At 33.4% G+C, this 14194-nt stretch overlaps 3 protein-coding genes across 4 annotated transcripts; 1 reads left to right on the top strand and 2 right to left on the bottom strand.

The window, feature by feature from the left end:
• Positions 1-1744: 1744 nt before the first annotated feature.
• LOC101203722 (outer envelope pore protein 37, chloroplastic) lies at positions 1745-4001 on the bottom strand. Its single transcript, XM_004140051.3, has 6 exons — positions 3506-4001; positions 3147-3236; positions 2782-2952; positions 2520-2614; positions 2275-2395; positions 1745-2167 (listed from the first exon to the last, which is right to left on the bottom strand). Exons 1-6 carry the CDS (start codon positions 3896-3898, stop codon positions 2036-2038), a joined length of 1002 nt encoding a protein of 333 aa, XP_004140099.1. The 5' UTR covers positions 3899-4001; the 3' UTR covers positions 1745-2035.
• Positions 4002-5024: 1023 nt separating this feature from the next.
• Positions 5025-6036, bottom strand: LOC101203473 (mavicyanin). Its single transcript, XM_004140050.3, has 2 exons — positions 5733-6036; positions 5025-5639 (listed from the first exon to the last, which is right to left on the bottom strand). The coding sequence occupies exons 1-2, from the start codon at positions 5908-5910 to the stop codon at positions 5260-5262; spliced, it is 558 nt and encodes a 185-aa protein (XP_004140098.1). The 5' UTR covers positions 5911-6036; the 3' UTR covers positions 5025-5259.
• A 1170-nt stretch (positions 6037-7206) lies between these two features.
• On the top strand, positions 7207-13510 carry LOC101203234 (ribosome-recycling factor, chloroplastic). 2 transcript variants are annotated; one of them, XM_011659222.2, is made up of 11 exons: positions 7207-7410; positions 7506-7656; positions 7897-7963; positions 8067-8162; positions 8281-8378; positions 8894-9005; positions 11914-11955; positions 12125-12181; positions 12332-12382; positions 12678-12734; positions 13192-13510. In XM_011659222.2, the coding sequence occupies exons 1-11, from the start codon at positions 7326-7328 to the stop codon at positions 13207-13209; spliced, it is 834 nt and encodes a 277-aa protein (XP_011657524.1). In that variant the 5' UTR covers positions 7207-7325; the 3' UTR covers positions 13210-13510. The 2 variants fall into 2 exon arrangements, with proteins under 2 accessions (XP_011657524.1, XP_004140097.1); XM_004140049.3 differs by having other exon boundaries at positions 7894-7963.
• The last annotated feature ends 684 nt before the right edge of the window (positions 13511-14194 follow it).

The raw sequence follows: 14194 nt of genomic DNA, 5'->3' as shown, positions 1-14194 counted from the left end.
GAGTTTCTTATGGTTTTGAATAATTCGAGTTATAAAGAAATATTTTGTCTATAAGATATTGACGAATTTATCAAATATTCATGAAATCTTGAACTTTCGAGTTTATAGTAATTAATCATTTCTTGAAAATTCATAAACCTACATGCAAGGATATGTACTAGATCTCTAGTGGTTTGAAAATCACTTTTCATAATATCTAACATAACCATTCCATCAATTGTTAATTCTCATAAATTATTCTCAAACAATCGTTTGTCTTTAACAAATAATCAATATTAATATGAAGATTAAAATCAAGTTCAAATTCCAAATTCTCATATATAACTCGTAAAAATTCTCAAAAGTAGTTTCACAATGGTTATCACATCAACCACAAATTTATAGAAAAATCACATACTTTCCAAGTCATTTCATAATATCATTGCTCATTAAATAATAATAAATAAGCGAGCCTTATTTTGTAGAAAAATATGATCTAGTGAAGCAAAGAAGTCCATCAGAGCAAGCACGACTCAATTTTAAGCTAAAACGAGGCAAAAGATTCAAATTACAAAAATACTCTTGTTGGCGTCATCTGCACACCACCATGTGTGTGACAAAGCTATGTTCCCAAGAGCTAACAAATCCATGCTTAGTGTTGCATCTCCATTTCGATCGTCACGACGCCATTGACAGTTATGCCTAGCGCTGTAGCGTTACAAACTTTGACAGTCAATTAGTTATAAAACCCCATTTTTCTCTTGTATTTTACACAATCAACTTCATAATTCATTGTCCACACTCAATTCCAAATAGTTATGGCTCAATCTTTTGTAAATTCTCTCCAAATTCATCAATAAAATTTCTAAGACGTGTTCGATGTTCATCCTTCTTCTTGATGCTACTAGAAGATCAATGAGGAACTAAAAGGTACTTCTTGGAAATGAGTTTTTAGTTTAGTCTTTCTTGAGAATCAATATTTTAATGCATATTAATTTCAATATTTAATGGAATTCCAATCTTGATTTTGTATAGGAAAGCACTCTTCAAATTACCATTGATTTATTATATTTTTCATGGATAATCATGGCCTCAACAAATACTTAACATAAAACAAAACCAAACCAATCATCACAAAAATTACTTTTATAGCCCCCAAGTTTTGATAAACGTACACAATTGGTCTCTAAGTTTTAAAAATATACATTTTTAATCCATAAGTTTATAAAAATAAACTCTTTTTTGGTATATATTTTTATTCTCTAAATTTTTAAAAATAGGTTTAATTAGTATTTGTTTCTTTAATACTTTTATAGAATAATTATAGGGTAATTAAAATTATAAAAAATAGGTTTAGAGAATATTATTTTTTAAAAAAAAATGGTAATAAATAACAAATTTGATAAAATATTCTCAACAAAATTTCAAAATGCTTCTAGATTCAAAAATTTTACTATAACTTAAAAATATTTTAATTTATTTTGTTATTTTAGAAAACGCTCATTTTAAAAATTATTGTTCTAATTTAAAATGTCTATAAAATTATGTTTTATACTTAAAAAAATATATAATTATTTGAGTGACTTTTCAAATCTCTTTTTAAAAACTCAAGAACTAAAAAAAAGAAGCAAAAAAAAAAAAAAAAATACATTACTCGTAGATTAAATAGATCTATTTTTATAAACGTAGAGACTAAAAAAAAAAAAAAGTACATTTTTAAGACTTAACCGAACATATTCCTCTAAGACTTAGAACAAATAGATGATTTTCACCACATTTTAATAGTTACATCATGTACGAGATGTTGCCAACATTAATATAGAATCTATGGATCCATTGGCAGATTTATGAAAACAGAACCTTTTATCCACCTAAATTTAGCTTCCCTAAACTATTTTGTTATATTTTCCTTTTTCTTTCTCCCGTCTACAAAAGAAACTTCATTAATAGCACCATCATCCCACAGATGTTTACAGCAACATTTAAAATTTTAACATGTATTTAAAAAGAAAGCTTAAATTCAGATGTAGACAAGGAGAAATGAAGAAAGACTGAATCATATATCCCATCTCTTTTTGACCCTGAACATTAGAGCTGCAGACCTAATGTCATCTTGTGGAACTTGTAACATGAATTGTACTTTCATCTTCATTGGAGCTGTTTTTGCTTTCCCCCCTTCATCTCCAACCTGAAACTCATGGTAGCTCAGCTCAATAACTTGTTTCATAACTATCCTGCTGTTAGTGTTTCCATTAGTATTCTTTCTGAAACGCCTAAACAGCTGGAACAACTTACCCAAAGAGAAGCCCAGCCGAGTTTCTCCTTTGTATCGTAACCAGCTTTAAGTTTCAAATCTTTCCCATATGTGTGCTTGTACACCGCACTCCAGTCGTTAGAATCAAAATCATACCAATAGCTGATGAAGTTAATTGTGAAATGTAGATTTAGGACAAGGGTATTAAGCTATATCTTAAATGGACTACAATCAACTATTGGAATTATTGGCCATCAAACACCCTTTACCGAGTTTGAAACCTAACCTCAATTTATCAGAAGGACCAAACCGACGCTTGAATGCAAATGACAATGCATTTGATGGCAAAGAAACTTTTGGAATAAATGAAAGTGCCTCATCCTGCAAAAGAGTTCAGACGCTCACCAAACAATGTTGAAACTTGAAAGTAAAAGACTACTAAGTTCCAACAGCAAACAATTCAGAACAAGCCATGCTTGCATCTTTTTGGTCATAGAAAGTTCAAGATACAAGGCAACAACAACTTTGACATTTTTTATTATTCTAACCTTGTAGCTGTATCTCAGTTCCAAGTCTTCATCCTTGTAGTGAGCAGCGCAGTTGCCATTCAGAAATTTCCCTTTAAGAACACCATTTATTGACATTGCCCGGTTCACTTCCTCCTCTTCTCTTTCTTCCAATGAAATTTCACCCATGGGAAACTTAAAAGTTGCTCTTGGCTAAATAATATCAATATCCGTCGAAGTATAGTCAATCTTAACAGCTCAATAAAAGGTTCCCAATGACAAAATACTAAAAGCATTATAGTAACAATTTCTGTAACGCTATCGAATATGGGAAGTAATATGACGCAGTTCATATACACACGGGCAGTGCCACTGAGGATAAAGATTCACAATTTACTAAAACTAACCGCTCCAATAGCAGGAACAGGTGAAGACAGTTCCAAGGAGTAACCAGGATCGGCAATTTTAGCAACCACACCAAGCTCTCCTTGTTGACCCTGAAACAAACATATGTAAGTTCATAAAAACCAAAGCATAAAGGCACAATCCAGCATCCCAGGAGATAACAAAAGTCAACCATAACCATCCGTGCTCTAGGCCTCGAGCACATACCCCAACAAAAGAAAATTTGAGAAATGCAGTTTACATTCTAATTTAACAGAAATTTCTCAGGCATGGAGCCTTATTTGCTTGAAATAGTAGGTTGGGCATCAAGAAAAACACACAAAAACAAAATGAAAGTTAGAAAAAGCAGGGGGAAAGAAACCTTAACATCATGAGCAGCACGGAAGTGCAACCTAGGGCCAACATCGATAGAAGAACGGAGGAGAGCATTGTGTTCGTCAGGATCATAATGAATGGAGAGGTACTTGGAACGGAATTGGAACTGGGAGTCAGTGATTTGGCCCTTATTGTCGTTTTGGAAGGAGAACTTTACCTTGGCGAGGTTGTCGAGGAGCTTGCATGAGACCTTGTGGAAGAAAATGGAAGATTCACTGTCGAACTCGGAAGTGACTCGAATGGCGGGGCGCTTGGAGAAAGGGAAAAGAGGGCGAATTGGAGGAGAAGGAGGAGGATCGAGAGATGGGGGGGAGGGGGGAAGAGAGAGAAGGTAATTGGAATTGGGAGGTTGAAGAGCGGAGGATTCAAAGTCCGCCATTGAAGTAGGGAGGATGAGGATATTTGAAGTAGAGAAAGCAGAAGAGAGGAAATGAAGAAAATGGGAATTTGGGATTTGGGCGGAACGTTGATAGGGATGGGGGTAACAATTAAAGAAAAATACCCAATTCAAAATAGAGACTTTTTTTTTTTTTAAATACAAAAATATTATTAATTGCCAATTATGAGAGACGAAAATATTCCATGAATTATTAATTACCAATTATGAAACGAAAATATTCTTTTTAAATCTTACAAAAATGGTGGCTAATTTTTTTATATAAAAAAACTCTAAAAATTCAAAACATCCCATTAACATTCTATTAACTACTAAAAATTAAAATGTTTTAAAATCCTAAACTTACCTAAGCAAACAAAAAAAGTTAGCTCCTAAACTACTTGGTTACAATTGCTTAAACAACTCCGTTACAATTAGTATAGCATAATTAATATTATTAAAGTTATCTTTGCGACACACAAAATTAAAGAAAGAGTACTCCTTAACATAAATGATTTAAATCTCAAACGGATGACAATTACCACTCCTTCAACCCAACTTTGAACACCAAATGACTTTGAAGGAGGTGTTTGGTGGACCATAACGAAATTAGTTTGTAATGTAGTTTAATCCAAAACTTACGTTCATATTGAACATTTTAGGCTTAGTTTGTACTAAGAGTTTTCATCTCAATCTTCTTTTTCACTATTTTCACATTCCACAATCTCATTTATGTCCATCTTCGATTACTCAATAATCCTTATTAAATTATCGAACACTCGATGAGGTTTGATTAAATAGCCCATTTCAATTATCTAAAATAGCTATGCTAACTCCACTTTATATTATTAATATTTCCATATGTACTTTTACACTACATATTAAATTACTTTAGAATTTAAGAAATTGTGATTTATAAATATATGATTTTTTTTTTTAATTTAGGAAGTACTTTAAATTTTAGAAAATTATGATTTATACAAATTTAAAAATTAGTAAAAAAAAAAAAAAACAGTTGAACCCAACCCAATTCCAATAATCAAGAACAAATCCAATTGTGCACTTCAAACATAGTATTCCTATTGTTAGTAATCCTTATTACATTACAGTAATCTGCCTTTAGATGAGATTTGAGCTACACACTCTTTGAAGTGCTTATTATACAACAATGAACAAACAGTTGAATCAGTCTAAAAAGCAAATGGGTAACAAGCAACACCAAACAAGCAAATTAGATGAGAAATACATAGTATATGATGATACAAACAAGAAACAACAACACTTAGAACTAGCTCCAACATTCAAAGTACAATCATATAAGGTAGAACACACAACAACACAAGTGGAAGAAGCAGCATTGAAATTCAAACAAACACAGAGTACAACAAAGCAAACTCCAATGAGAGGCAAATTAGCATAGAGAAGAAGTGGGACAGAGAAGAAGCAGCACTTGGGGTGGGAGCAGAAGCAGATGGGCCGCCCATTGGGCTTGGGCTTGGGCCTGGGCTTGGGGAGGGAGCAGGTAAATGAGAGGATGAACCTGAGGTAACTTTGACTTCCACTTTCTGCCCCAGTTGACAGTGCCCGGGAAAGCCACAGAGGAAGTAGAAGGTTCCAGGTCTTTTCAAAACGATGGAATCTGCGCCGGAGCTGTACGACGCCACCGGAGAAGATGAGTTGCAAGCTTTGTATTGTTCTTGAGTCACTTGCAGTGCATTGTGGAACGTGCTGTTGTATTTAAACACTGTAACGTAGTTTCTCAAATTTGGTAAGGGTAAAGTAAAATGAAAAGAAAATTAGGAGAAGGAAAAAAAAAAGGGGGGAAGTGGGTACTTACGAAGAGTGTCGCCGACATGGAATTTCTGGGAAGAAGCCCATTTGGCATAATCGACGGGAATGAGAGTGGTCCAACCGGGAGAGTCGCCTACTTGGTGGACGGTGGCAGCAGCCGAGAGTGTAAAAAGCGCCATTGTGGAGATCCAGAAGAAGGGCGAAGGCATCTTCACAGAACCCATGGAGGAGAGAGAGAGAGAGAGAGATTAGAGAGACGAAGAAGAAATTGTGGATGTGAAGTGGAGTGAAGTGTGAGAGAGAGAGAGAGAGTTGAAAGTAGAAACCAAACAACAAGTAGGCTTTCTTTTCTTATTGAAGAAAGAAAGGGTCAAAACAAAATAAGGAATCTACCCTCATATCGAGAATAAAGTTGGTTGTTGAGAATTGTTACGCCTCTTAATTATTGCCATTCTTTATTTTATTTTTCTTACTATTCTTTTCACTTCTTATTTAAATACTAAAATACTATTTTTAATTTCTATATTTGTTAAGTCTAAACAAAGTAAATATATAGTAATTATATTTAAAATAATTAAATAACAATATTTTAAAAAGTTGTAACTAATTTAATTACAAGTATTGATCTATCACGAATAGAATTATAATGCTATGGTGTATAAGTAGTTGGAAAATAACATTGATACATTTTGACAAGTTTTACTGTATTTGTAAACTTTTAAAAATATTGATATATATTCAATTATTTTTAATTTAATTCTTATATTTACAATTATACCTTTCTATAAATCTTAAACTAAGATATTAAAAAAACTTTAATATATCAAAACATCACACTATTGAAATAGTTTATTATTGATTATCTTGATACCAAGGGCGGATCCATTAAGGGGTAACGAGGGCACGTACCCCCTTACATTATCAAATTTTGTATTTTAATATTAACTTTGATGTGTTAAATTACAATATATATTAAATTTAGCTTCATTTTCCTAATTTCTGCTTTTGCGGTAGTGATTTAGCTCTCACTTCGGTTCACGTTAAAATATGACATGTTATAATTATTTTTACGAAATAGTTTTTATTCTAAATATAAAAAAAAATTCCTCAAATATCAAATTTCTTTATAAATTGTCACAATATAGTTTTTATTTCAAACATCAATCATTTTCTTTACTCAAATTTCTCATTTATTAATAATTTCTTTTTTCAAAATATCAAATTTATTTCTAAATTTCAATAATTTTTTAAAAGGAAGTTATTTTGTTAAAAAGAGATAATATACTGTGTTTATTATATAGTGTCTGGTGTCTTTGTATAAAATTTATGGATCCGATACTGCTTGATACACATGTAATATAACGATCTATAAGACATTTGTAAATATTTTCAAGAGTTTTGTTTAAAGTATATTTTGAGTGGACAGTAGTAAGAGCCCTATCCGCTTGAGGAATACTGTATTCATCGTATCCAAACAACCCTTGCTGATAGCAAAAGAAATTCAAAATCAAATATCTTTTTGAATTCTTATCCATAAGTGTGAAGGAGAATTGAATTTGGACAAAGCAATGGCATTCTTTTGAACTTCAAACCATTTTCCTTCCCCCTTATCACCTTCGATTCTTTCATTTCCGTATCCATGGCCACCCCTTTCTCCGCCACCGCCTCTATCCGCCGTTCCCTCTTCCAGAATCCCCCTCCCAAATCCCTCCTCTCACTCCGAGGTACGTCATTCTTCAACCCACAATTTTGCTTCCGCTTTCTACCTTTTCTGTTGGTTTCTTCATCATCATTCATCCCCCAATGCCTCCCCTTCTAGATTATAATGGAGGGTTAAATTGCGTCAAATGCGGCTCCATTACTGCGCATCTTTGTTCATGGAAGTCAGCTTCCAACTACGTCAGGCTCAACCGACAAGCCCTAGTGATTTCTACCCAACTCTCTGTTTCTGGGAATGTGTTCAAAAACAGGCATGTGTTTTACTTTTATTTCGTTTACTTTCTTACGCGCCTTGTGGATTGTGTGTACCTCCTTGTGAACTGGTGTGAATTTGAACGTCCTCTGTAGTGAAGTGGTAACGTGGGGCAGCACTCTTCAAACATACAGAGCATTTTGCTTTTGCATTTGTCTTATTGCCACGTGAAGTTGATTTTGGTAGTTTTTTCAGTTGTGTTGATCTTATATTGCCTCTGAATTTTTGTTTTTAGAAGGTTAGTTGTGAGGGCTGCAACAATCGAAGAAATTGAAGCAGAGAAAACATTGATCGAGAAAGATGTAGTAAGTTCATATTTTCATTTTTGTGGAGACTTGCTGTGTATTATACTTAAGCAAGCTGACGCTAAGAAATAATCGTGCGAATGACCATCCAATTATTCTCCAGAAAGCAAGAATGGAAAAGACCATCGATACTGTTCGGTCTAATTTCAATTCAATTAGGACTGGGAGATCAAATCCTGCCATGCTTGATAAGATTGAGGTATAGGGCAATTCTTAAATTTGGCTGGTTAGTGGATAGTTGCTTCATTATGAGACGAGTAACATGCTAATGATTTGTGTTATATACAAAACCATCTGTTGCTTTCATGAATTTTCAGGTGGAGTATTACGGCAGTCCAGTTAGCCTGAAGAGCATCGCTCAAATTAGTACACCTGATGCAAGCTCACTCTTGGTCCAGCCATATGATAAATCCAGGTATTCAATGTGCTAATTGGCTGAGTTGAGTGTATTTAGGAACCTTTAGGGATATGTTGGTTGGTGCACCCTCAGGCACTATATGGCTTCACTTTTTCCAAATTCTTGTAGTTTTAGAATTGCTATAAAACAATACATGGTGGATGTTACGATGACCCTTTACCACGAATCCTTGAAATCGAGGATCTTTAGGATCTTCCTTGTTCCTTTGTCCATTTCAAATTTGTAGATATGATTGTTCCTAGCTTGCTTTTCTTTTAGAGACCTACTCAAGGGCTTCAAATTTTTGTCATCGTAATTTTTGTTTTTATGAATAAGAAGGTTTCACATTGCAGACAATTTTTTTGGAGCTTTTCAATCTTCTCTAATTTTTACTTACTGGTTGAGATTGCTGTGGACATAAACAGCCTCTTATTATTAGCTATAGAATGATGCCATCCAGCTGAACAGTGTAATGCATTTCTATAATGTCTCTTGGCAATCAGCATTAACTCTTAACGAGTCGTCATCTTCAGCTTAAAGTCAATAGAGAAGGCCATAGTCAACTCTGACTTGGGAATGACTCCAAACAATGATGGAGAAGTCATACGGTTGACTCTCCCTCAACTCACGTCCGAAAGAAGAAAGGTATTTTCCTTTGTATTTGCTAAGAATTTCCAACTAGATGTACCATTAAGCCTTTTCTATTTTTGTTTTGTTTAATGCCAATTATGTAAGAACCAGTAGAAAACATTTTTTTCTCCATATCTTTTGAACGTTCATCTTAAGATTCAGTTCTATAGTTCCTTGTCTAGTCTGATCATGTTATAGTGAAAGAAGCAGTCTGCAATTATGCCTTGCAGAAGATTGCTGTAAAACTCTTGTGGTTTCGTACCTCACTCATGAAATTAAAGAGACTCACTTACATTATTTAAATTGCCTGCCTTGTTGAGATTAGAGTAGGTGGTCAGGTGGTGAATGTTATATTTTTCACTTTACCTAAGAAGCACTGACACTTAAGTTTTCTTAAACTGTCCATGTTGGACACATATTGGGCATTTCTTAGCATAATAGTTGATAACTTGTTAAGCATACTAAATAGCCACATAATAATATATGAGTATAGGACAAAAATAATTCATGTAGAAGAATGTATGAGTTAAAACTCATGCTATACCCTGATACGAGTCCTCTAAATAAATAGAATAAGTAGGCAAAATAATAACAGCCTTCAACTTAACTGACTAAATAATCCTCAACTAATTACATATAATACGCCTCCTCAAGTTGGGGTGTGAATATCTTAAGCCCCCAACTTGCTTAAAATGAAGAAAATAAGGATGAGGCTAATGTCTTAGTGGAAATGTCAGTTAGCTGTAAATTGGAACGTTCAGAGAATAACTTAAGGAAATTCTACAAGTTTTTCATGAACCAAGTGATAGTCAATCTTTATGTGCTTGGTGTGCTCGTGAAAGATTGGGTTTGAAGCTATGGAGATAGTGGCTTGATTGTCTCAGTATGTGAGAGCTGGAAAAATATGGTCAAGATGTAAGTCTCCAAGAACCTGATTAATCCAAACCAATTCTTTGGTTACTACTGCAAGGGCATGATATTGAACCCAGCTGATGAACGTGAGATTGTCCCTTGCTTGTTTGACTTCCAAGATTTCAAGGATTCTCCAAAGAAAACACTGAAGTCTGTGACTGATTTTCTGGTATCTACACATACACCCCAGTTAGCATCCTGATAGAAGACCAATAAGATGTGTTCTTATTCAATTGATATAAACTCACTATTACAGAGAAAAATTGATGTATACCAATTCTGAGATGAAAATGCAGAAATTAACTAAGAACAAGTAAAATACTACCTTCTCTGCCTATCCTCTCTCTCAAGGAAGAGTGCAGAAAAACTACCCACAAAACTGATCCCCCCTTTCTTCCCCCCCCAACTTCTTCCTATTTATAACCATCTAACTGCCTACATAACTAATTACCCTTATACCTCTGCCCTATACTAGTCTAGGTATCTAACACATCCACATGCACATGCACCCCAGTTAGCATCCACAAAGGATTTAGGCTGGAAGTTAGAAGTTGGCTTCAATAAAACCACTTGGATAGGTGCCTTCTTCAGGTGACGAAGAATACGGTGTGCAACATTCATATGTTGAGTAGTAGATTTTTGAAGAACTTGACTTAGGCAGTGGACTGAAAAAGAAATATAAGGTTGAGAGATTTGAAGGTGTAAGAAACGTCCAATCAATCTTTGGTAACAAGATGCTTCATCAAGCGATAAATTTGTGCCACTGTCCTAAGAAAGATGAAAATTGGGGGGATCCATGAGCAGCCTTTGTTTCAAGGAAGTTAGTATCTTCAAGTATTTGCAATTGATACTTTCTTTGTGAGAGAGATAATCCTTGTTTGGATTGGGAAATCTCCAGCCCAAGAAAGTATTTCTCATGTCACAAATCTTTAAGCATGAAATTGGATTTTAACATTTGCTTCATTGAGTCAATTTCAGAAACACAAGACCTTGTGCTAGAATGTCATCGACATATACTAGTAATGCAACAAAACGACTTTTAGATTCTTGAGTGAATTTGATTTTGATTTAGATTAGAGTAAATTTGTGTTTGAATAAGGCAGTCAAAACCTTCATGAACCATTGAGCATGGAATAGTTCGATCTCATATTTTAAGCATTTAACCCACAAAGTTATTGCTTTTAAATTTCAATCTGTTTTAAACTTTCTTTAGTGAATGAATTTAGATCCTATAGACATTAGCGGGCTTTTATTAAATTTGAGTGGTTTTTAGTCAGTGTTTCTTCCTCTTTTTTTCTTTACTTATTTAGCAATAGTTGTTTGATATTCTTCTTGCTTCTTTGGTGGGATTTTGGAAGAATAATTACTTTTATTTAGGTGGTTTTGAGTTGATTTTAAACAGATTGAAGTGAAAATAACAACAGATCACATAAAAATGGTCTATAGATTGCTTCATGTACAAAAAGTTGGAGTTTAAATTGATACAATTATTAGATTTAAGTTTCTATTGATCTTTCTATTGATACACGTTCAAAGTTTATGGTAATTCAATATTTGCCAAAATGTTTTAATAAATGTGTCTTTGGCACTTTGCATTGTCCTTGTCCTAGATTTGTAAAAAATGATGTCACCTTGTCTGCATCTATGATTCTTAGATGACTCAATAAAATATCTCGTGTGATTGTGATTTCTATGATCTATCACAAATTCTAAATGTTTAAGGCTTTAAGCTCAATGTATCAAAATTTAAAATGTGTGGGACACTAATGGAAAGTTACATGTTATTAGCATTTCCTTTGGGGAAATGTAAATTTTTACATTCCAACTTTTAATACCTATTGTTTATTAATTTTGATAATTTGGGGGCAAATTAGGAAGACAATTTTAAAATCTCTAACTTTCTATATAAACCTTTTTCAATCCATATGATCCCTCTTTTCTTTTTCTTTCTTTTTTTTTTTTTTTCATCACCTTTGTGCTCGGTGATATATTTGGCTACTTCACATTGCAGGAGCTGTCAAAAGTTGTTGCAAAGCAGGCAGAGGAAGGAAAGGTATGTATCATGTTTTTGCGTTAGTACAAAGGGGTTGAGGTTGGAAATAGATTGAGATATATATCTGGTGTAGATTGCTATGAGTTTCTACTTCAAGACTTTTGGGATCTATGCTTAATTAAACAGCCACTGATCATGAACTCTTGGTTCTGCATCTGCCTCTTTACAGGTGGCAGTAAGGAATATAAGAAGAGATGCTTTAAAAGCGTATGAAAAATTGGAAAAGGTTCGCAACACATACATCTTCATATCTCAATCTTACGATTCTTCTGCTTCTAACTCATATTGATCTTCCTTCCCAAGAGCAAGCTCCTTTATCTATTGTATAGTTTTTGCGCTTACTCTGGTTTCCTTAAATGTTTTGTTCTTGTTTCAGGAGAAAAAACTTTCGGAAGATAATGTTAAGGACTTGTCAAGTGATTTGCAGGTTTGTTGTTGCTTTTAAACTCAATTATTTAGAGCTTTTGGCCCTGCTTCAGTTATTTTCTATTAAAATTCGAGTAAGTTCACACTAGATATGATAGAAAGGAATGGCGGATGTAATTCCCTGGTGAAGGCATCAAACCTTGGAAAGGCTGTACTAAATTCAAAAGCACGAGTTGTGAAAACTGTAATCATTGCTTACAATGGATTTTAAGTTATCCAGCATATATATTAGGGGTTTTATTTCTCTCTTTCCCCTTATTTTGAGCATCCCAAGTTAAGATGATTTCTTTGTGCAGAAACTGACCGATGACTATATGAAGAAGATTGATGTCTTATACAAGCAAAAAGAGAAGGTATGGTCCATCTCGATTGAACTCTTTGAGTTTCAAAACTATTACTCAAACTATTGTCGAAGGACTCAAAGACTCTACACCGTTCCACTGATTTGACATGTTTCAGTGATTCTAAAATAGTTTAAGACAAGTTTGATCATTTTTAAAATCACTTGAAGAGTGCTTTTAATAAATGCAAAATCAATTTTAATAGAATAAAAAATACATTTGATAGTGTAAAATTAAACGAATAATTTTAAGTATGACAGCATTTTAAAATCACTTTCAAACATGCACTTAATCATGGATTCAAACACAAAATATTGATAGGATTCGAGTTAGAATCTACATTCCGCAGAGTTTTTGCAAGATCACTTACTAAACCTATTTGATTAGTCACAATAGTTTTCTGACACGTTTCTTGTATGTTAGTACCACTCTGACTACCCAACCAACATGTGTTTGTACTGTATTTCAGGAATTGTTGAAGGTATGACCAAAAAGCAAATGGTAGAGAGCTTTCCCTTTTGATTGCTGTGAAATATGAAATAATTGTTCGTTTTTCCCCTTGAATAGAGTTTTGATGTCAATTGTTAGAATCAATCAAACATCTTTCTTTTTTTTTTTCGGTTGAAATGAGAGTCAGCATCCTTGTGGGAAAAAGGTATTCAGCTAGCGATAGCATTATGCCTTCGGTTTTGTTGTTGTAAAATTGGCACATCTCGAACTTTTCACTTTGTACATTGGAACCGATGTTATCAGTTACCCATTTGGATTACCATCAACTGTTGAACTTACTAGTGTTAAAAAAAAAAATCGGTAATCCGATAAAGTCAAATTATCCAACCCACACCGTAAGGGTTGGGTTGGGTAGAAAATTAGGAAAAAAAAAATTGAGTATGGTGATTGGATTGTGCAAGTAAGGAGTTGGGTTGACTCGGTCCAACCGGATTATGTATATATATATATATATATAAATTTGATATGCTACCAAGCAATATTCTGTTAATAATAAACAAGTGATAGACATTGATATGTTTCTATTAGTAACATTGATATACTTCTATTCGTGACATTGATAGATAGTGATAAAAGTCTTTGTTTTTATCATTGATAAAATTCAAAATTTTGCTATATCTTGTAAATATTTTAATTTATTTTACTATTTCAAAGAAGGTTCGATAATAATATATTTCAATAATATTTTTAAATAAAAAACCTACTATTTATTGATCAATACAAACAGAAGGGCTTGAGTTGCAAAAATGATGGCAAAATTTCCATCTCTACAAATTTGACAATGCTTGTGTTATTTTTGTTTTCCTTTCTCACTTTCATATATTGTCCTCAAAATTATGACCAAATTCAATTTGTCTTTTGAAAAATACTCGAATGTTATAACTTTCGTCATATATTAACATACAACTTTGTTAAAACTTAAATTATTTAGGTCCTAAGATAACTTATAAAATAGTTCATCT

This window comes from Cucumis sativus, chromosome 6 (genome assembly GCF_000004075.3).
Source record: "Cucumis sativus cultivar 9930 chromosome 6, Cucumber_9930_V3, whole genome shotgun sequence".
NCBI lineage: Eukaryota > Viridiplantae > Streptophyta > Magnoliopsida > Cucurbitales > Cucurbitaceae > Cucumis > Cucumis sativus.
Note: the sequence above shows the minus strand (reverse complement) of the source record. Positions and strands in the feature narration are given on the sequence as shown.